Source organism: Camelina sativa, chromosome 16 (genome assembly GCF_000633955.1).
Source record: "Camelina sativa cultivar DH55 chromosome 16, Cs, whole genome shotgun sequence".
NCBI lineage: Eukaryota > Viridiplantae > Streptophyta > Magnoliopsida > Brassicales > Brassicaceae > Camelina > Camelina sativa.
The window spans coordinates 22542312-22566435 of NC_025700.1; the positions used below are offsets into that span (position 1 = coordinate 22542312).

General features: G+C 33.8%; 3 protein-coding genes and 1 long non-coding RNA gene across 4 annotated transcripts; 3 read left to right on the plus strand and 1 right to left on the minus strand.

The window, feature by feature from the left end:
- Positions 3011-5600, plus strand: LOC104751874 (tryptophan N-monooxygenase 2). Its single transcript, XM_010473920.2, has 2 exons — positions 3011-4174; positions 4727-5600. The coding sequence occupies exons 1-2, from the start codon at positions 3176-3178 to the stop codon at positions 5357-5359; spliced, it is 1632 nt and encodes a 543-aa protein (XP_010472222.1). The 5' UTR covers positions 3011-3175; the 3' UTR covers positions 5360-5600.
- Positions 10903-13165, plus strand: LOC109129544. The gene is made up of 5 exons (XM_019237827.1): positions 10903-11931; positions 12016-12430; positions 12511-12575; positions 12675-13034; positions 13121-13165. The coding sequence occupies exons 1-5, from the start codon at positions 10903-10905 to the stop codon at positions 13163-13165; spliced, it is 1914 nt and encodes a 637-aa protein (XP_019093372.1).
- On the minus strand, positions 13314-13950 carry LOC104753935 (uncharacterized protein At4g04775-like). Its single transcript, XM_010476113.2, has 2 exons — positions 13780-13950; positions 13314-13714 (listed from the first exon to the last, which is right to left on the minus strand). The coding sequence occupies exons 1-2, from the start codon at positions 13948-13950 to the stop codon at positions 13436-13438; spliced, it is 450 nt and encodes a 149-aa protein (XP_010474415.1). The 3' UTR covers positions 13314-13435.
- On the plus strand, positions 18869-19480 carry LOC109129615. Its single transcript, XR_002035897.1, has 2 exons — positions 18869-18961; positions 19149-19480. It is a non-coding gene; the product is annotated as an uncharacterized LOC109129615 (long non-coding RNA).

Below are 24124 nucleotides of genomic sequence, written 5' to 3' on the forward strand. Positions count from 1 at the left end.
AGTACTATATACAAATTTAGATGATTACACAACCACATGCATGATCTGTTCTGAATCCTTAGTTATTATGTATTTATAAACTATATAACAAAATTCTCAAATTCATTCGCCTTTAGTCGACATTGCTAGCAAAGTGAGCATGTGGCAGACTATAGTATTTCTCTAATCTTTCCTTTGTAGTAATTTTTTCAGGAAAACAAATAATTAACATAATTTTTCTACTGTGTAACTCAGTAAGTAAAGTAATCACGTGCCGTATCTTTGAACTTTGCTAGGTTGGTTCCTAGGTAGGTAAAAAGACCTCGGATAATCAACCATATTATTTAATAAAAATTTCCATAAGTTGAACTTGAATCGGCCTACACATCAGATCATTTTTATTTAGTCAGTTATAGACTGATTAAATCTGTTTTATACTTTTATATTTCAAGTGATCCATTGTCAAAACTACAAACTAGATTAGCTCGGCCGTCTAAGCCAATTTTCATAACATTCCCAATTGCAATGCAATCTTCGTTTTGCTTTTCTTAGTTAAACATGCACCACCAAATATTTAGGTATGTAAATTATGCACATATATATATATATATATGTATCATGTATGATGTATGGACCAGGATATATACTCGATTTTGGGTATTCATCTATCAATGCATAGACAAGCATGCATGCACGCATGTTGTTAGGTTTCATTAATTGATACGGAATTTTTTTTTTTGGGTACAAATCTAATAGCTACGGTTTGCACAATGATGTATACTACGTTTAAAATAAGATCCAACATCGAAAATTAGAGGCACACATAATATATATATATATATATATATATGTATAGTAATATATGATAGATATAAACTAATTCATTTATCGTAAATTTGTTTTCGTTCGAAAACACATGATATCAGTTATGGTATCAACCACAAAGTATATATTATCTTAATTCTAATTCAAACCACGATTGATCTGCTTTGGTCCGAAATACCTAATCAACCCGACCTGCAATTAGTTCAGTTTATAGAACATGAAACTAATCCTAGCTATAAAATATATTATTAATCAAAATAAATGATTATAAAAGCCATCATCTCGAATAATATAATATATTTTCACATAAAAAAATATCAAAATAATAGAAAAATGCATGTTAATATATTCGTTATCAAATAATTTTGAGTTTGAAATCCATGCAAGTATTGTAAAGTAATCGTTCCATATATCCACCACGTGAAGCTCACGCTTGGTATTGATATATGTACTGAGTTGATCATGTCCGACCTTTTACCGTCTAGCCGTCGCGTAAAGTCACTGGTCGTCGTTACCAGTATACATTTGTAGGGCCGACCACTATATTTGACATTGACATGGTTAGTAACTTGACCAACCATCAATTCCACGAGGCATTTTGGCAGGTGAACTATACCAATATTTTCCATCGCTAACATTTTTTTTTTTTTTAATATATACTCCATACGATTCCACCTTTTTCCGGATACCTAGACTTAAACTCAAGAAGATGGTAGCAAAAAAAAAAACAAAAATCGCATAGATTGATTATGGTAGCCACTAAGACTTCTCGACAAGAAGCATCATATAACTTCGTTTCTTTCATTATTCTATAGTTTTGTATACATCAATGTAACTATTTTTCTATTTTAATGATTTTGTATAGCATTTACGTAACATCTGTTTCAAATTGATATACCAAATTAAACAGACCTTAGAAATATTACTCATCGGACCTATATTTTTTTAAAGTATCTTACACCTCTAATGTCACTCTTTCCGTTTCATAATATAAAATGTTTTAGAGATTTTTCATTATTTTTTAATATATGATATTTTCAACTTTCTAAGTAACTTTTAGATTACTTTTATATTTTATTATTATTTATTTTATTCAATTTTGTTGATGATTGGTTGAACTTTTTTAAAGTGGTTATTTATTAATCTGCGTGCTTTCACTCAAAACATCTTATATTTTAAAACAAAAAGAGTATTATATAACGATACGAATTACATTGATAAGATATTTTCATATAATAATTGTTCATTTTAATAGTTCACACCACGGAAAAACTAATCGACACATTGGAAACTATTGTCTATAATTGGCTGATTGCCAAAAGCTGAAGAGACATTTATTACTGTTGTTCTCCAAAAAGCAAAACATCTATGTTGATATTAATCGAATATTATATACTACAGACAAATAATTTATGGGGATATATCACACGACCTACCAAAAGTATTATTATTAAGTTAATTAGTCAATTAATTAGTTAAAAATATTAATCTGATTTTGTTAGTTAGAGCATTTCATCCATTAGATTCCTATTGAGTTTCTTAAACAAAAAAATTACTAATAATTTAACACAATTGAACCAAGCGATGAAAGACAAATCCTGTTGGATTTTTTTAAGTTTTTCATTTGAAAATTCATCCACTCTCTTTTTTTTTTTAAAGTTTTATATTTTAAGATATCCACATGAAAAATTCTCAATAGACGTGCTCTATTTAAGCATAATTTTGTGCTTAAAAAATGATGGTATACAGTACATACGGTTTTTTCAATCCCTGTTAACTAATAGCTAACTATTTTTAAAGAAAAAAACATCCATTGTGAATACAGTATATGAATTAGAATTTGGCTGGTGACGTTGGGACACAATACAGACACAAGGAAATTATCAGCTATATGGCCTCGTCATCAACAGCAAATTTTGAATCTCAAAGTTTTGAAACTTATTACTATATCAAAGAAAATGCATGTAGAGAGAAACAACGGCATAATGTAGAAAAATCAACACACTAGTGTTTTGTTAGATTTGAGTGCATATATAACACGAGGAATTTTGGCAGGTCACCAACAAATTCATTTTACAAGTATAAATAAATTATAATAGTATTATCTTCTAATTACATTTTTGTTATTCGCCCAAAAAAAAATATATTCAATATGGTGACACTCATCAGTAGAGACCAAGTCGGTCCAACTCTACCTATACCTTCCACACTGCTTCCTCCCCGCAACAAATGGGGTATCATCGTCACTTAACCTGTGTTTATGTGACATTATAAATAACAAGGTGTTACAAGGATCCATGCAGAAACAATTAGCCTAATTACAAAACACATAGTTTTTTCTTCTCTTTCTTCCATACAAATCATATATTTAATGGATACTTCAGCTTCAAACTCTTCTGGTCTCACGAGCAAGTCAAGTCCCGGGTCGTCGTTTAGCAACATGTATCTCCTCACGATACTCCAAGCCTTTGTGGCCATTTCTCTCTTGATGATGATACTCAAGAAAATAAAGTCATCTTCACAAAACAAGAAGTTGCATCCTCTCCCACCAGGACCCACCGGTTTTCCAATCGTTGGAATGATTCCGGCGATGCTCAAAAACCGTCCAGTTTTCCGGTGGATTCATAGCCTCATGAAAGAGCTTAACACGGAGATACTTTGTGTACGTCTAGGAAACACTCACGTGATCTCCGTTACGTGTCCTAAGATAGCACGTGAGATTTTCAAGCAACAAGACGCACTGTTCGCGTCAAGACCACTCACTTATGCTCAAAAGATCCTCTCCAACGGCTACAAAACATGCGTGATCACACCGTTCGGCGAACAATTCAAGAAGATGAGGAAAGTGATCATGACGGAGATTGTTTGTCCGGCAAGACACCGATGGCTACACGACAATAGAGCCGAGGAAACAGATCACTTGACCGCTTGGCTTTACAACATGGTTAAAAATTCCGAACCGGTCGATCTCCGGTTTGTTACGAGGCATTACTGTGGAAATGCGATCAAGAGGCTTATGTTCGGGACGAGGACGTTCTCGGAGAAGACTGAAACCAACGGTGGACCGACCGTGGAAGATATCGAGCATATGGATGCTATGTTCGAGGGGTTAGGGTTTACGTTTGCGTTTTGTGTATCGGATTATCTACCGATGCTTACGGGATTGGATCTAAACGGACATGAAAAGATCATGAGAGAAGCTAGTGCAATTATGGATAAATATCACGATCCTGTTATTGACGAGAGGATTAAGATGTGGAGAGAAGGTAAAAGAACTCAGATCCAAGATTTTCTAGACATTTTCATCTCTATCAAGGACGAAAATGGCCAGCCGTTGCTTACCGCTGATGAAATCAAACCAACCATTAAGGTATATTTTGACATGTTTCGTATATAAAAATTTCAATTACTTTAAAGTTTAATTAGATGTGTAAAAATTTTACATATTATAGAATACCGGCGCAAAAAATAGTTTGACATTTCTTTGAGTTGAATGTTGAAATTTCTATTCATTAAAATAAAATTAAAATTATTGAAAAAACTAAATGTCTCATGTTTTGGTAAAGTAAAATATCGTGAAAGCGAAACAAGTAACGTCAAAATTTAGGTGAGTCCAGATATGGCCATTCAAGATTTAAATAGCATCTTTAAAAAAAAAACAGATTGTATACAAAATAACTCTTTTTTTTGTTTAATTTTGTCAACAAATATTAAGGATAAAAAAACATGTATAAAAAAAAATATCATCAAGAAAACATATTATGTATAGCAGCATAAAGTCATGTTACCCATGTATTGGATCCATTCATAGAATCATAAACTGATAAGAATCATTTCTTTTTTTGGTTATAAGATTATTAGAAGGATTTCTTATTTGTCAACTTGCTTAAACTATAATAAAACTCATTTATATATTTTGTAGGAACTTGTAATGGCGGCGCCGGACAATCCATCAAACGCCGTAGAATGGGCCATGGCGGAGATGATAAACAAACCGGAGATCCTCCACAAAGCTATGGAAGAGATCGATAGAGTTGTCGGCAAAGAAAGATTGGTCCAAGAATCTGATATCCCAAAACTTAACTACCTCAAAGCTATTATCCGAGAAGCTTTTCGTCTTCATCCCGTCGCCGCCTTCAACCTCCCACACGTGGCACTCTCCGACACAACCGTCGCAGGTTACCATATCCCTAAAGGAAGTCAAGTTTTACTTAGCCGTTACGGTCTTGGTCGTAACCCTAAGGTTTGGTCTGATCCACTTAGTTTCAAACCGGAGAGGCATCTGAATGAGTGTTCGGAAGTGACTTTGACGGAGAATGATCTCCGCTTTATCTCGTTTAGTACTGGAAAGAGAGGATGTGCTGCTCCGGCGTTAGGTACGGCGATAACCACCATGATGCTCGCGAGGCTTTTGCAAGGGTTTAAATGGAAACTAGTCGGAGGTGAGACACGAGTAGAGCTTATGGAATCGAGTCATGATATGTTTCTTTCGAAGCCTTTGCTTATGGTCGGAGAATTAAGATTGTCAAAGGATCTTTACCCAACAGTGGAGTGAGACGAAGTACGGTAATGTTCGGGGAAGACTTTTGCATGTATTATATATGAATATTAATGTACGTATAAGCGTATGACCAAAATTTTGGTAAATCATGCACCTTGATTCACCAAACTTTGTTCAGTTTTGGTCTTTTGGGGAATACTTAAACTGTGTTTCCTCTAGCGTTATATATATATTTTTTTTGTTGCTTGATACCTCAGCAAAAATAATCTCCAACACTTCAAGTTGGTTCGTAACATTATCGACAAGTGTACATTAACATTAGCAATATGTCTGTACGTATAATTACTAAAATGGTTACATACAAAAATCGTTGACCATGCAAAAAAGGCTACAAGCGTTATAAAGTGTAGGAGCATCTCTTCTGCAAAAGCTTGGTTTTAGTGGCTTGGTACTTAGACCTTCGAATAGAAAAGGATTGGTGCAATGCGATCTAGTTTAAAGGAACACCTCCAAACATGTTTTATTGATGTGGATTAGTTAATTGGACAGGTTACAAACAAAGATGAGGCTCATTCCATGAGGCATGACAATCGCCAAATCGTAAAAACTTTGTAATAATGGATATGATGAGGCCATGAGGGCCATGAGGCCAGAGAATTCGAATATGCTCAAAACAAATTATATTATTTTTTAACGTCTGCATATTTAGCTCCATTTGTTTTTCTTTTATCAAAAAGAGATTCTAGATTTTTTCTTAGACAAATAAAATAGACAACTGAACCATTACATGTATTTGTAAACAATAATTCTCTATGGAGTAAGAAAGAAAAAAACAAAGGAAGTCAGGCACATTGAAAGGATGTGTTAAATTTGACCGGCCGACATAGTCCAAGTCTAAAAGTCATTACTAATTCATAACATTCAAACCCCGATCTATCGATTCAACCACAAATAGTCCAGTATATACCAGATAGAGGTTTTAAACGGTTTTTAATGTAGTAATTTAGTTTCACGGTTAGCCTTATATAGTTATGGTTTAAAGACACTCCCCAAAGGCCAAAGTATATTTATATAACTAAAATCAAGTTTTTTGAAAATTAAAGAAAATGTCATTAGTTTTAAGAATATAAATAAAACTCCTTCATAAATATTTTATAAAAATCAATTGGTGTAGTTACATTAGTATCATCTAGTAAAATTTATATTTCATATGCCTACATTAACAATATGTAATGTTGTACTAAATTGGTTACCAAAAAAAGTCTCTGACCATTTCTCCTCCAGATTGGGTAATCATAAAGGTATATTTTAATTAATATGTGGGTGAAAAAAAAATTCTTTGACCAAATTCCAAAGAGTAGGAATCCAAATATATATGCTAATTTTGACTCAAAATAACTACTTGTTATATAATTTTATAACAATAATTTTTCTAGTCAAATAATGCATTGAATCTAATATATTGAATGATACTTATGGTAAGATTTAATGATCTCGTTACAATTATAGGCCGGATTCTTTATTTTTCTTTTCTTTTTTACTTCAAAACCATGGATAGTAAGAGTCACTATAAAATATAAATAAGTACAGCCTTTGAGTTTCAGATACTTCTTATTTTTACAACAAAATTAACAATAAGAAATAAAATAATGAATATGAAAAAAGCTTTTGCTATTTTTGTTCTTGTAGTACTAGCAACATCGTTTTCAAACTCCAAGGCTTCAGCCTCATCATATATGTTGTTATTGTTCATATATCTTTGAAAATTTTATAAAGTATTTTTTGAATATTTTAGATTTTAAAAGATAGTAAAACCAATTTATATATATATATATATATATGTGTGTTCTTATATATTTCTTTATTTTTGACTTGGTTATATGTATGCAGCGGTCAATGGATTTGGATATGATCATTGCATTAAACCATGTAAACGAGCTTTTACAGATGTTGAATGCAAAGTGGAGTGTACACAGTTCAGAGGGTACTCGGATGGAGGGTGTATTGGTTTAGCACCAAATTTTAACTGTTGTTGTAAGAAATAATTGAAAAACTATAAAATCTTTATAGTAATAATATAAAAATTGGTGAAAATGGAGATGTTTCCCCGTATGATTTTAATTACTTTTGTAGCTACCTAAGTTATGGTGCTCATTTGGATATTATCTCAATGAGGAGCCCAAACGGGTTATTATTAGTCTTCTCGTTTCTCAAAATATGTTCAAAAAGGATGAGAATATGTAAAGGCTGTATGGTGCATCTATGTCTGGTAAAAAAAATGTTTTTAGAAAAAAAAACATATTTTTTTTACTTGAAACAATATTAGAACTTTGTAAAAAAAACAAAATAAAAAAATGTAGAAAACAAAGTTAGATTAGAAATTAGTTAAATCAGTTTGGGTGTTATTTAATTTTTTGGAAAAATACAATCGTATATAAATGTATATATTATTAAAAACTGACGACAAATAAAAAAATGTCTCGAGTTCTGTGAGTGCGACACCTCAACATTTTAGGTGAGAATGTTTTTCTATTAATATAAGAGATATATATAAATCAATTAATGCATAAATAGTTTTTAATTATATAAATATTATAAATTATATTAATTAATTTATGATTTACAAAATAGTAAATAATAAATAAAAAGAGAAAATAATGAACTTAAAATATTTTTCTCCCAATATCTTTAATGTATAGATTTTAAATATTATATACAGATTGAAAAATTTGCACCAAAAAAAAAACAAATAGAAAATAAGAAAAAGACAAATATTTATATTTTGATGTTGTTAAATTAAGTGTATAACATCATGTTATACAATAAATGATAGGCTAATTAAGTTTCATTACAGATTTAACTTAATAAATAATATTTCAAAGAAAATCATGAAGTGTTATAATATTGGTATCATCTATTTCAATTTCTACTTCATTAGCTTACTTTAACAATATGTAATGTACTACTAAATTGGTTACCAGAAAAACTCTTTGACCATATTCCAAATACTATTAGACATGCATATATATATATATATATATATATATATATATATATATGTTAGTTTTGACTCAAAATATATATATATATATACATATGATAATTGTCATTTCAACTTAACACTGATTTCTAAATTTGTTAATACAGTATATATATATATATATATAATTTTGACTCAATATGTTGTATTACTAAATTTGTTACCCAAAAAATCTTTGACCATATTCCAAATTTGTTAAATTTGACTCATAATAACATATACTGTCTATATAAATATGATTTCAACTTTTCTTTTCTGTATACATATATATTGCATTAATATAATACATTGAATGGTGTATATTGTAAGATTTATATCTATTTAATATGAATCTTATCTCTTTACAAGTGAAGACAGTAAATGTCATTATAAAATACAGCAGTTTAGAGACTTCTTATTTTTACAACAAAATTGACAATAAGAAATAAAATAATGAATATGACAAAAGCTTTTGCTATTTTTGTTCTTTTAGTACTAGCAACATCGTTTTCAAACTCCAACGCTTTAGCCTTATCATGTATGTATGATGTTATTGTTCATATATTTTTGATTATATTATAAAATAATATTTATAATTTATATGTATATGTGTGCATATATATTTCTTTTTCTTTAACTTGGTTGTATTTATGCAGCTGTCAATGGATTTGGATATAATCATTGCATTAAACCATGTCTACCACATTATACAGATGTTGACTGCAAGTTTGAGTGTACAAAGTTGTTAGGCTACTCGGATGGAGGGTGTATGGGTTTAGCACCAAAATTTAAGTGTTGTTGTAAGAAATAATAGAAATGGATAATCTATAATAAAATGATGATTTGATATCTTGTACTTGGTTTTGCTTAAATAAAAATGTATTTTGTATGCTCAAACTAATCTTATTGTACTTAGATAAGCTTAGAAAGTCTAAATAATTTTACAAAGGCTTAGCATTATTCGAGAGAGGGAGGGGGAGAGGGAGAGTAAAATTCAATGAATCAAGCAATGCATTATTTGTAAATTTTGTTTTTTTAGATAAAAAATAATGATAGAGAACTCTTAAATTTTCTTGTGCAATGCATATATAAGTTAATCGAATGCTAGATATTTTTTTTATATAAAGAATATTGCACAATTCTGAAATAATCGCATCCATTTTTAATCAATTAATAAATAATCTCATAATTATTAATTAATTTTTTTTGGTCAACAATTATTAATTAATTTTTCCAATTAAAAACATGCTAACTATAATACCAACAAAACCAATTCAATAACACAAATGATAAACTGGAAATAAACAAAATAACTAGTAACATGTAACATCCTCAAACCGATTTGGTTGGTTTACGGATGGGTGCCGATCGACACAATAGGTGCATCGATCGACACAACCAAATTTTGGTTCGATCGTTTTGTTTTAAATCATCGAATTAGAGCGGTTTGGGTTAAGGAAAGCCCTAAACCGGGATTTATAAGCTGGAAGTCGAGTTAAGGATCTACACAGGCGCTCATTTGTCGTTCCAGAGAGAAAAGAAGAGAGAAAAGTGTTCTTGAGAGTTCTTGTGAGTTTTTGAAGATTTCTAGCTGTTCTTGAGAGATATGAGATTGGGATCGTGTTAGAAGTTTGCTAGAAGTGTGTTCTCGTCGTTTTCTTTGGTCATAATCTTCTTATTGCAAAGGTGAGTGCATCACCATGACTTATCTAAGCTTGAGATTCTCTGATTTTCGTGGTAATGTATTTTTTGGTTGATTTCTTGGTTTGTTGGAGTGTTTTCGTGGTACTTGAGGCTTTGTGAGACTCCTATGTGACTCTGGACGGAGTTTGGTGCGTTTGGGAAGGAAGATCTGATTTGGAGCTTCGAGAAAATTGATGCTCGACAGTTGCGTCAATCGACGCAAGGCGTGTGTTGGTCGACGCAAGTGAGAAGACGGCGCAAGAACCTAACGAGCATTGATCAACGCATGTGGAGGTGTTGGTCGACGCTAATTAGGGTTTTCGGGAAATGTCGAGCATGCGTCGATCGATACAAGGAGTATGTCGGTCCAAACAAGGTGTCTGCATCGATCGACACAAGGTGTGTATCGGTCGACGCAACCTTAGCCAGGTGTTCATTGATATGTCTATATTTTGTCTCTCCTTAGCATATATTTATCATACTTTAGTTAGGATAACGGGCCGACGGTCTATTTCCCCACGAGAAGTATTGTATCGAATCAGATAGATCTCGTTCTTTACCCTCGGTCTATATGTCCCCGAAATAAAAGTTCAAAAGCTATATCTCCCCGAATAAAAAGTTCGAAAGCTATATCTCCACAGTTTAATTTTTCTACATCAATTAACCCATAATCGTGGATTATATCGGTTTACTATTTACCTAACCGATTAAGAAAAAAACTAAACCTTCATTATACCAAAGCAAACCCGATTTCGACCCGATTAACTTCGATATCGAAAAACCCCAATTTGCGAAGAACCCTAGATAGTGAAATCCAAAAAACTCCAATTTGCGAAGAACCCTAGATAGTGAAATCCAAAATCAATATCGAAATTCCTTAGCGAAGACAACGATAATGGCGATTGTCGTTTCAGATGCAGAGTTTGGTGGAGATTTCGACGAAGAAGCCAACGACAGAGATGACTTTCACATCGACCAGTTGGTGAATGAGTTCGTCGATGAACCACCAGTACGCCATGATGTGTATCCGGAGAGTGATACCGATGAAAACGGTGACGGTACAGAGCCAGTTCACACACATATCAGGCGCGGTGATGGGCATTTGTACGATAAGCAGACATTCTTCAGTGGAGTCGCTTTCAAAGAAGCAGTGACGGACTATGTTCTCAGAACTGGAAACAATCTGAAGCAATACAGGTATGATAAAAACAAAATTGGCTTTATATGTGTTGGTTGTAATGGAGATGATGGTTCACGGTGTGAGTGGAAGGTGTATGCTGCAATTCTGCCAAGTGATAATATGTGGAGGATTAGAAAGTTTAATGATAAGCATAGCTGTATCCCTAATGGAGAATGTGAGATGTTTAAGGTTCCACATATAGCTAGGTTGTTTCTTGATAAGATTAGAGATAATCCTGAGTACTTCATGCCAATGAAAATGGAAGAAATCATAAAGGAAAGGTGGAAGATTAGTGTCACTAGGCATCAATGTCAGGCCGCTAGAAAGAAGGCACTAATTTGGATTGATAAGGAGTATGATGAACAGTTTGCTAGATTAAGAGATTATGCTGCTGAGATATTAGAATCTAACAAGGATTCACATGTAGAGGTTGAATGTGTGACGACTGATGATGGGAAAGACATGTTCAATAGGTTCTATGTTTGTTTTGACAACATAAGAAGAACATGGAAAGAGACTTGTAGGCCTCTAATAGGAATTGATGGTTGCTTCCTAAAGAATAAGGTGAAGGGACAGCTTTTGGTAGCTTTAGGTAGGGATGCAAACAATGGTATTTATCCAATAGCATGGGGGGTGGTTAAAGTTGAAAACACAGATAATTGGGTTTGGTTTATGAAGTTGCTAAAGACTGACCTTGGATTGAATGATGGTGATGGCTTTATACTGATTTCTGATAGGCAAAAGGTAATTTTTTATCTCTTGGCTTGTAACTGATGTTGATAGTTCTTTTGTTTATGACAACTAACAATGATTATTCTTATTGTTTAGGGATTGATCAAGGCTGTTCAGCTGGAGTTACCAAAAATGGAGCATCGAATGTGTGTGCAACACATCTATGGGAACTTGAAGAAGCATCATGGTAATAAAACCCGAATGAAGCCACTATTGTGGGATTTAGCATGGTCTTACAATGAGGTGGATTACAAGCGGCACTTGGAGAGGATCTACTGCTATGATACTGGTGTGTACAATGATGTCATGAGAACAAATCCAAAAAGCTGGTGCAGGGCATTTCACAAGATTGGGAGTTATTGTGAAGATGTTGATAATAACCCCACAGAGTCTTTTAACAGCTCCATTAACAAGGCAAGAGAGAAACCATTCATTGCTATGCTAGAGACAATCAGACGACTTGCGATGGTGAGGATTGCCAAAAGGTCTGCAGAATCTCATTCTCACACAGGTAATTTCCTCATTTTTCTTATAAATGATGATGTTTGTTTATGGTTGTACACGATAATGATTGTGTATGCTTGTTTGCAGGGATTTGTACTCCATATGTTGCATTGTTTCTAGCTAAAGAGCATAAGTATGCATCTGAGTCGAAGGTCAGCTCAAGCACCAATGGAGCATATGAAGTAACGCATGGCTTAGATAAACACAGAGTCTGCCTGAAAAAGATGCTTTGTTCTTGCATGAAGTGGCAGATATGTGGCATCCCATGTGAACATGCCTATGCAGTCATCATCGACAAAACACTTGTAGCTGAGAACTATGTCTGTCAATGGTTCCGGACAGCTATATGGAAAAGGAATTACACCGAAGGCCTCGTTCCACAGAGAGGTCCACGGTTTTGGCCTGAAACAAAGACTCCTAATGTGTGTTTACCAGATGAAGATAACGATCAAGCTAAAGAGAAGAAGACAAAGCCTGACAAAAAAAGGAAGAAGGGTGCTAATGAGTCGCCAACTAAGAAGAAACCAAAGGAGAAAAAAAGAATCATGCATTGTGGCATTTGTGGAGCAGCTAATCATAATTCTAGGTTCCACAAGAATGAATTTCCCAAGGTGAATGTATTTTCCTTTTCATGGTTTCAGTTTGTGGAGCTTGTTTCGGTTTACTAATATTTCAATGTTTTATATTTGTTTTGCAGCCAAGTCAACCGGAACCAAGCCAAGGTTCACTCACTCAAGCTTAATCAAACTAGCTAAGTAGAAATAGGGTTCTAATTTTGTGGTTGCCTTGAATGTATTTTCGACCACATAGACTTGTAATCCCTATGTCTTTTGTCAAAAATTGAGATGTCTTTTGTTAACTGTTTTGTGAACGATTTAGGATTTCATTAATGATCATAACTTCTTAACTTTTGCTTCTCATTACCATCTCATAGTCTTTTAATAGCAACATATTACAACTGAAACAAAAACATAGCAACAACAAACTAAAGGAACAACACTCATCTCGTTCTTCAACCTAGTAGCTTAGTGAGACCAATCATGATCATACAAAAGAAGACTAAGACAATCATGATTTTCTTATGGCTTGCTTTGGCTTCAGACAAACCATCTTCAACCTTCTCAAATATCTCCTTCTCCATCTTCTCATAGACCATCTTCTCAAACTCAAACCTCTCTGTTCTGATCTCTTTCAGCTGCTTCTCAAGGTCAGCATTCTTTGCATTCAATGTGTCTATCTCATTGACAAATGCCTCATCCACCCATTTGAAAGTGTGTTCATCATTCCTAAGCTGCAACATTCCTAATTTTATACACGAAAACAGAAAAAATCAAAAATAAAACAAAATCGACTTACCTTATTAGCTACGGCAAATTGACACCGATAATATCTCCTGTAAGGGTTGGAATCAGACTTCGATATCAAAGATATGATTCCTTCTCCGCACCAACATCTCTTTGGCACACCGATAGCCCTTCCTCTTCCTTGCAAACTAGATTCAGTGGAATTGGATGATACATTACTCATTGTGATACTCAAACTCGTAAATGAAAGAAGAAGTAATCTCAAGAAGAAGAACCAAACTCAATAAAAGTAATCGATTATGAACAACGAAAATCGATTTTAGGTTTTATTTGGGGATTCTGGGTTTATGATCAAATGGGTCGGGTTTTATTACCAAACTGGTTCAACATCTGGTTTACATTCGAGACAGATCTTGTTTGGTCTCAGGTTTAGACGGTAAACCAATATAATCCAGAATTGTGGAGATATAGCTTTCGAACTTTTTATTCGGGGAGATATAGCTTTTGAACTTTTATTTCGGGGACATATAGACCGAGGGTAAAGAACGAGATCTATCTGATTCGATACAATACTTCTCGTGGGGAAATAGACCGTCGGCCCTAGGATAACTCATTGTTTTGTATCATTTTCTAGTCTTTTCTATACACTTTGCATGTCTAGGTAGCTCTTGCATCATCCTTGCATACATTGTACATTTCGAAGTATTTCAGGTATCTAGGAGACGTTGGAAGCGCATCCGCTCGAGCCACACCTTCCAGACGCATCACTCGAGCCATTCTCAAGTCACCAGTCGGGAACGCATCAATCGAGCCATTCTCAAGTCACCAGTCGGGAACGCATCACTCGACCCATCCGCTGCACAACACTCTCGGAACCCTCTCTCGAGCCAAGTTCACAACATTCTTGGAACCCTCTCTCGAGCCAATCTCACAACACTTCCGGAACCGTCTCTCGAGCCAATCTCACAACCCCGTTCGAGCCGTTCCACTCGAGTGATAATTATCTTTTGACGTATAAATTAAAGTTGTAGGGAATTGAGTCATCTTTCCAACGCTGTTTGTTTCAAGCCAATCGGAAGTGTCGTTCAAGAGTTATCATCGTTTTAGTGGATGTGTATACATCCAGCTCGAGCCACTTTCACCGACCATGCTCGAGCCACTTTCACCAACCACGCTCGAGCCACTTTCACTCACATCATTCTAGGCACTTTCATATACCAATCGAGGACTGGTCGCACACCGACTCATTCGCACATGTCAAGAATACGTTCTGTCTTACACGCTTCAGGAGATTCTCAATCCAACTCTTCACCTTGTCGTTTTAAGTTTTAGAGATTTACATGTTTTTACTATAAATACATTTTGTTAAGTCTTGGCTGGATACATCCTATCTTTTATCTCATTTTCGTTTTTGTTCTTAAGGTTAACCTAGCCACCTAAAAACGTTCTCAGACTTGTAATCCGACATCTCCGAGTTTATTCAGTTTTTGTATTTGATTTCTTCTCAAAAGTTGTTCATCTTATTTTTATCTACCTAATAATGCTTGTTTCAATGTTTTCTGTGTTTGCATCTTGGATAATGATTTTCGGATCTGAGTAGTGTAGTAGTCCTTGAGGATAGGATAGACTAGGTGGAGGATCTTAAGATGTAGAGTGTTTAAGCTTTGATTTTTATGATTCCCTTCTGGACTAGTGTTAGAAATGCTAGTTTCTCTCTGATCAATTGGAACTAGGTTCGAGACATTTCCACACCCAAAAGGTGTTTGATGAAATGTCTGACCAACAAGTGCCAGAGACTTACGTTCCTAGCCTAAGAGATTAGTTGTCTAGGATATTTGTTGACATGAACGAACTTGTTTGTCATGCCTGCTCAACCATGTTTCTCTAGCGAGAGCTGGGTATGGAAGTGGTTGAGTCTGAGTAACTTTTGCCAAGAGATTGGATTAGCTAAGTTGTGATGTTCATTGTCTAGGGATAGATTGCTTGTGGCATGTTAAACACTTTGTAGACTAGGAGACTTCACCGACATCAATTACTCCCATCCTTAGGACCTCTTTCTTTCTAAATTTTATTACATTCCTGAGACTGTTTCATTTCTTGCCTCTTAGTTCATGCTTAGACTCGTTTTTGTTTTTATTCATTTACGCTTCCTGTCATGCATTTTCGTTTCTAGTCCTAGAACACATTTCCGTTTTGCATTTTCATCATTCTAGGATTGTTAGATAAAAACACTCTCTTTGAATTGTCTTGACTTGTGAAATCTTGATTGCATCTTGAGTGACTAGCAACATCCCATTTGGATTGACACCTTAAGTACTACAACTACATAAGGTTAATTGAACCTGCTAGGACATACAAAAATCCTAGTATCATTCATGTCGATCAAAACCAGAAGAGTGTCTATAACACCCCCGACCCATTCTAGATATAAGAACAAATCGGAAACGTTACTTAGGACTCCCGTAGTCAGACAACCAAGGCTTTCGGAATGAATCCAATCGCCCTGGTCATCTAACCGCGAGCGGCCGACCTCTCAAACACAGCCTAAGGCTTTGCAGCCCGTACCGCGAGCGATAGTTGTGTTAAGTCCGGACAAGACTTAATATCAGTTGGAATAACAATTTATATTTTGAAAATTCGAGTCTTTACATATATATATAATATACGCGAAAATCGTTACCAAAACGTTTATATAGCTTTCGGATCCTTTTTGAAAACCATACATAATATACATAGTAAGAATTTACAAAATCTGTAAAATCTACATTGATTCGATTAGGTCACGTTGCCGCTACTACGGAGATCTTTTGGCTAATGATTTCGGGAAAAATAAAGTAGAATCATAAGTAATCTAATAATTAGTGAGGCCGATATCTAGAAAAATCTTACCCAACGATACCTAAAAAATCCTACCCATCTACCTATCCCCAAGCAGCAAGCATTACAGATCCATCCAACAATCAATGATACAATGCAACAAGTATAATCAAGTGCAAAGTAATACAATCAAATGCATGAAGACTCGAATTAAGTATTCAGTGGAGATAATGATTATGCATGCTTCTATCCTAAGTAAGGTCTTCTATGAATACATGGTATCCCAAGGCAATTCCCTACACTCCTAGACACAAAGTCTAAAAGAGATCTACATCCCTTCATACTACATAGTCATGTAGCGTCCGGCCGAGCATGACCCAATCTGAACCTTCGTAAACCTTAACGTTACGGAGTTACACGCAACACAGAGCAGACGTATGGGATAACATGATCCGCCTAATGCTTGTTACCTAACTAATAATACATCAATGCAACTATGGTCATGTACTAATGGAACAATGCAAGTGATACCTAAGATAATGCAGACACGGATCATACAACAAGCAATATCACAAACAAGAATATCAAGTCGCTCAAAGGATTATAGCATTTGTGTAACACCCCGACCGCCACCTCTTTGTGGGCCCCATGTCCAATCCTAGTCCATGGGCCAACTTTTCTTAATGGGTCTCACGTCCTCTCACTACGTCCGTGAGCCCATCTATATTCGACGGTCGGTTCGCTACGTCTGGAAGGTTTTTAAAAACTTGTTTACCGTCTTTACAAATCACCACATGATCTTTCCCTGTGTTTTGTCTTCACTCGCACAGTTCCGACAGTCACTACTCGGAAGATCACGCATTATAAGACTACTCCAGCATAAGCACGCTTAACTATAAAGTTCTCTCAGGACCCTTGACCGAAAAGATAAGTGCATTTTGATGACATAGGTGACCAAATCAATTCTTTTAAACCTCTCCGCAAGTTTGAAACCAGGGTGTGACAATTTGATTCACGATTTTTTATGTACTATATATAGAAGAAGTAAGAGACCAAGATTTTGAAGGCCTAAAGCTATTTTAGCTGTATCATTAGCATGAAGTGTATTGAACTAAATTATGGCTCTAATATAATTTGGAAGTAGGTGCTTTGCTCAATTGCAGTTATCTGAGAAAATTCAAACCAACCTGCCAACAAAAGGATGGTTTTTTTACTGTTTAAATATATGGATTGTATTTAGTTCTTGATTTATTTAGAGGTTTTTGATTTACTTCTTATTAGTTGGAGGAGTTATATATCTGAATCACATAGCGTTAAAAGGTTTTTCATTTCACAACTTTTTGCAGTTCCATGACCCAAATAAATTGTTTGGGAGCTTCAAGGTCGAGTATGTTCTCACATGGGTCCTTGCCCTTCATTTCCAGAATTGTGCATAATTGGAGAGGATCTCGCTTTACAGTTAGAGCTGATGCAATATATGTATTTAGACTTAGATCAATATTGTGTTATGGTCTTGATTGCTTATGATTTTTGCTTTTTTGTAAGGAAATTGTGTGAGATAAGTTTAATTTGATTAATATTGAGTTTTTTTTCCTCCAAAATAAAATATATTGATTTAGCAAATGTCATTACACAAAGTTTCAAGTAGCCAAAGTGGCTTCAATACAGAATTAGCATAATACAATTTATCAATACAACCATACTTTGCTAAAGCATTGCTACACTATTGCATTCCCTCTTTGTGAATGTAAATGAAAATTGGCAAGAGATTTGTTAAAGAAGCATTTGACCAATATTGGTTATAACCATCAATTTTGTTAGCAAAATATAATGCTGATTTGATTATGAGAAGTGATTTTTAATAATTGTACGTTAGATAGTTTAGAAAAAGAAGAAAAAAACTAATTTTGGGTTTGACTCATAACCCGAAATATATCCTAACTATCTAATGTACAATTATTAATGAACCCTTAATGATTTGATTTGATTTTATCATGTACTTTATAATGATATTTGATTGTAATTAATTACCTTTAGTAAAATTATTTCTTATTTGTACTTTGGATTTAATAATAGGAGGGATTTGCTATTTAATTATGATTTCAACTTTTCTAACATTAATGACAATATATAAAGTTATTGCATTGAATTTAATGTATTCAATAATAGTTATTGTTAAATTTCTGACTATTTAATGAGAATCTTATCTCTTTACAAGTGTCAGTCAAATTCTATATTTTTCTCAAAACCATCGAGAGTAAGAGTCACTATAAATAAAGCATTGCAGAGATTTCTTAATTTTACCAAAAAAAGAAAAATCAGAGAGAAAATAATAAATATGATAAAAAAAAATTCTGATTGTATTCTTGTAGTATTAGCAACATCGTTTTCAAACTCCAACGCTTTAGCCTCGTCATGTATGTTGTTATTTCTCCTCTATATTGAATCATTTTATAAAGTATTTTTGAATATGTTATTTAAAAAAAAAATTAGTAAACCCAATTTTATATGTATATGTGTGAATTATTTTTCTTTATCATTAAATTGGTTGTCAATGGATTGGATATGATTATTGCATTAAACCATGTTTACCGCATTATACAGACACTGACTGCAAGTTTGAGTGTACAAAGTTAAAAGGGTACTCGGATGGAGGGTGTGTTGGTTTAGCACCAAAATTTCAGTGTTGTTGTAAGAAATGATAGAAATTATCTTTAATATAAATTGGTGATTTGATTTCTTGTATGCTCAATAACTAATCTTATTGAACTGTTATAAGTCTAAATAATTTCACAAAGAGAGGGAGAGAGAGAGAAAATGGTTTTCCCTCCAATTGTGAACCTCCCTTATACTAGCCATGGTTCAGTCAGCAAACCATGTAGATTGTTATGTCAAATACTCAAACTCAATGAAATTGGTTTATATATTTGTTGTTATTGTATGGTCATCCCAGCCCTAGTTATCAAAATGATTTTTGAGAAATATTAGAAATAAATGCAAGTTATCGCAATAGACCTTGGTTAGTCAGACTTCGATTTGGTAATGATGAAAATCTGGAAGGTCCACCATGACCAGAATGTTCTTTTTGTGACTTTCGACAAATTGTTAGAAATTGTGATCTCTTAAGTTAACAACCCAACTCATTTTTTTTAATTCATCAATGAACAATCTCATACTTACTAATCAGCCTACCGAATTAAACAACCAACAATCAACAGCAAACCAGCGAAAACAACACCAAAAATATTAAACCAATAAATAACCACTAAAAGTCACAAAACAAAAACCGAATAACAAGGAACTTAAACTTCAATTCTAAACAATATCATTCTAGTTTTAGCAACCTAACAGAAGTAGAACTTAATTAAAAAGTCTCTAGAACATTGTTCTCTTCATTGCCACAATTCAGAAAAATCGCGAACCCAGAAAAAAAGCGACTAGGGTTCGTAACCGTTTGGCAAGCTACTTACAAGGATAACAGATATTCTGTAAATGGGGAAAGATTGTGGAGGAGAACATGCAAAGTTCCAATTTTTGTGCCTGATAAGAGGAAAAAATGAGGGTGTCCAAAGAAGTTTGATAAGATAAAAGAACCAGGTGAATCATCAAGTAATCCAACAAATCTCACGCTTGAAGGTAAATTTGTGACCTGTAGAAATTGTAAGCAAATAGGTCACAATAAGGGAACTTGCAAAAACCAAGTTGTGTAATTAGCTCATACACGCAAGAAAGGAAGACTGAGGAAAAGTTTGGTAATTAATTTGGCCATGTATTTTTAATATGATATGAAATAGTAATGGCAAGGTTAACACATCACAACTCTGATATGATAATGATGATCCATGAAGCATCCTAAATGCACCAAAGAGGTGGCAGAGAGCTCAGACCCAACCAACACTACTTGTTGCTCAAAGCCAATCGACACCACATGTTGTTCAAAGCCAATCAACACAACAATCACAAGTTCCACAACATTCAAGTGCTCTAGCTAACACAAGTGCAACAGGACAAACTTTTGGACGTCCTCCTGGGTGTGGAAATGGTCGTGGCAAGGGTCGTGGTAGATAGACCATTGTTCTTCTACTTTTGTTTGTCCTCAAACATCAAAGAACTTATCAGATCAAGAGGCTCAATGGATCCTCTACCTATGAGTTATCAAATTATCTCTAACATAAACACTTCTACTTCTTTCCAATTACAAGGATCATAACAATGACAACGATGAAACTTCCCCAAGACAACAAGATAAACTGCCTAATCATTTTTTCTCTCATTAGCTTTCAGCGTTTCACTCGGTTGTTTAGATTGTATATATTGTATACTTTAAGATATAACAATGAACAATGAGTCCTATATTCAGCCATGGTTTGAATCTTCAAAAACACGAGGATCTTCACAATAAACGGATCAATCTTTTTTATTTGTTTTTAATAATAAAAAATACCCTTCTTAATTTCAATTAAACATCTCCTTTATAATTAATTCACACAATTTGAGTAATTAAGTAAGAAATTTTGGACATTCCTAATTTTGTACTCCTCTTTTAATGGTATTAAGATTTCAAAAAAAAAAACTCAAATCAACTCTTTTAATGGTATACTCTACTTGTTGTTTGTTTCTTTCCGTTATCACTAGAATTTTTAGATACAATTTTGCATAAGAAATCCAAATAATAAAATTCACACCTTTAGAGGTGTTATTTGAAGCATTTGTTAAAAAAAAAAAATCCAGTAACCACTCCTCTCTGGAAAAAGGAGACAACGATAATAGCTCTTCCTTACAACATTTGCATTTTACTTCCAATTCAACGTGACCATGGCATGATGGCCACCACCAACGACAACAAGCCTTGAATCTAATCTAGTACTGTGGCCAACTATAAATTATTTCTATATATGAGCATGATTTTCATCACTTCATCCTTCAATGGAGGGCCAACAAGGATATCTACGATTTTTCTGTCCCACACGAGACGTTCTGTTCTTCATTGGCTCCCCATCTTCTCCACGTCTAAAACCACCACAGTACTCCACCGCGTTAGGCCATTATCAGGAAGTTTATGAGACTGCTGAATCGCTGCCTGTGTTATTTGCCTATTCAATTTTGTGTTGAAATCTAATTTTTTTATTTTTATTCTAAAACAATCTCTTAAAATCACCCGACATAATCTTTTTGAATCTCACCAAATCACAAACTTTTTTCTCTTTCTTAAAATGAAATATCCAACAATTCTACCAAATATTCTAAAAACTCTTTTCAAATCTCAAATTTCCTAAATCCTATAAAATCCTATCAAATCATTGTTTCAATACACCCTCTAATTCATGCAGTCAAATATTACATTTAATCTAATGATCTTTATTGTAAGATTTTTGACTATATAATGAGAATCTTATCTCTTTACAACTGTAGGTCAAATTTTCTATTTTTCTCGTCCCCCTTACTTTTCAAACCATCGACCGAGTCATGATAAATAAAGCATTGTAGGACTTCTTCATTTTTACAACAAACCTAACATTTAGAAACAAACAAATGAGTATGACAAAAGCTTTTTTCTTTTTTGTTCTTATAGTACTGGCAACTTCATTTTCAAACTCCAACACTTTAGCCTCACCATGTATGTTATTATTGTTCCTCTGTCTTTGATTATTTTATAAAGTAAATTTTGAATATTTTATTTTAACAAACAAATTAGTAAAAACCAATTTATATGTACATGTGTATGTATATATATATATATTTTTTTAACTCAGTTATATTTATGCAGCGGTCAATGGATTTGGATATGATTATTGCATTAAACCATGTAAGCAAGCTTTTACAGATGTTGAATGCAAGGTGGAGTGTACACAATTCAGGGGGTATTCTGATGGAGGATGTATTGGTTTAGCTCCAAATTTTAACTGTTGTTGTAAGAAATGAAAAATTTTAATAAAATAAAAGTGATTACAACAAAGAAAGTAAGAAACGATCAATGAGGAGCCCAAACTGATTATTATTTTTTTCAAAAATATGTTTCAATTTCTCAATTATTTTAAGTTCTCACAATACGATGAATTCACCAAACCATATATATTGGATTGATATTGTTGTGGGTGCAGAAAAGAAAACGAAAAAAACCAAAATATGTTGAAGATGTGAATTTTACAGACCCACTACCACTAGACCAATTTTAGTGACTATCCCAAATCCCAATGTAAAAATAAAACATTTACATAGTGTAGTTGTTAGGGCTTTTTTAGCCGACCGAACACTCACTCTCCGTAAACTTTTCGTGTTCGACAATTTTTTAGGATTTTCGATTCCCTATTGTTTCGAGATCTTCTTGGCTTCTTGACTTGGTATCGAAGCTACCGTTTTCTATCACCATTGATTAAGGTACATAAATCTATGTGTGTTTTCGCCTCTTTGTCTATATCTCTCTCCTCTGTTTTAGTTTGTTTAAAACCCATCGAAACGACAAAGTGTCCCTTCGGCTTATTTTTTGTCTTCTTAGGACTGGTGGGCTGTAGCATTTGATTCACGATTGCTTGTACATTTGTATATAGAAGAAGTAAAGAGGCCCTGAAGCTATTTTAGTTGTGTAAATAGCAGGGGAGTGTAATTGAGCTAACTAAATTAATATGGCTCTAATACAATTTGGAAGTACTTGTTTTGCTCAATTTGCAGTGAGACCTTATTATCCGAGCAGATTCGAACCAATCTACCAACAAAAGTATGATTTTTTACTGTTAAAGTCTCTGGATTGTATTTAGTTCTTGATTTATTTAGTGGTTTTTGAATTATTGGAGGAGTTATATATCTGAATCACATATCGTTAAAAGGTTCCACGATCCAAATAAATTTGCAGTTATGATCCAAATTTATTGGAGTTATATATTTGATTTATTGGAGGAGTTAAATATCCTTATTTCACAACCTTGCAGTTCCAAATAAATTTTTTGGGAGCTTCAAGGTCGAGTATGTTCTCACATGGGTCCTTGCCCTTGTTGTCCTGAAATATGTGGAACCGAAGAGGATCTCACTTCACTGTTAGAGCTGATGCAGTATGTGTTCCTGTGACTTGGGCCTTGTTCGTTTTATCATTTGGATGGACCATCTGAATGAACCATTCAAATGTTGTTCGTTTTTGTCAAAAAAAATAGCATCATCTAGAATCATTCACATAGATCATCTGATATGAGTTTTAAAATTTTAGGCAAAATTTTGAAACTCATGTGGATGATTCTAATTGGACCATTTGGATGAAGATGGTTCATCCAAAAATAACAAGGGAATTCGTGATAAAACCATCCAAATGAACTATTTTTTTAATCTTGTTTGTTGGATCATTTGACATTGAGATGAACTATTTAGATGTATCATTTAAATAGATCATTTAGATGTAAATGCTAAATGATGAAACGAACAGGGCCTTGCTTAGATCACTGATTTGTTATGATCTTGATTGCTTATGGTTGGTTGTGTGCAATTCTAGGTTTACTATTCAGTCCTCGGAGTTTCAAAATGTGCAACCTTATCTGAGATTAAAAGCGGTATGTTTTCGAGTTTTTTTTTCATCTAAATGTGACAGAATCACT

Excerpts from the sequence above, each read along its gene's own strand:
- LOC104751874 (XM_010473920.2), top strand. The coding sequence starts at position 3,176 with ATGGATACTTCAGCTTCAAACTCTTCTGGTCTCACGAGCAAGTCAAGT. Across the intron at positions 4,175-4,726 it reads AAATCAAACCAACCATTAAG|GAACTTGTAATGGCGGCGCC; the intron begins GTATATTTTGAC and ends TATATTTTGTAG.
- LOC109129544 (XM_019237827.1), top strand. The coding sequence starts at position 10,903 with ATGGCGATTGTCGTTTCAGATGCAGAGTTTGGTGGAGATTTCGACGAA. Across the intron at positions 11,932-12,015 it reads TGATTTCTGATAGGCAAAAG|GGATTGATCAAGGCTGTTCA; the intron begins GTAATTTTTTAT and ends CTTATTGTTTAG. Across the intron at positions 12,431-12,510 it reads AGAATCTCATTCTCACACAG|GGATTTGTACTCCATATGTT; the intron begins GTAATTTCCTCA and ends GCTTGTTTGCAG.
- LOC104753935 (XM_010476113.2), bottom strand. The coding sequence starts at position 13,950 with ATGAGTAATGTATCATCCAATTCCACTGAATCTAGTTTGCAAGGAAGA. Across the intron at positions 13,715-13,779 it reads AATTTGCCGTAGCTAATAAG|CTTAGGAATGATGAACACAC; the intron begins GTAAGTCGATTT and ends GGAATGTTGCAG.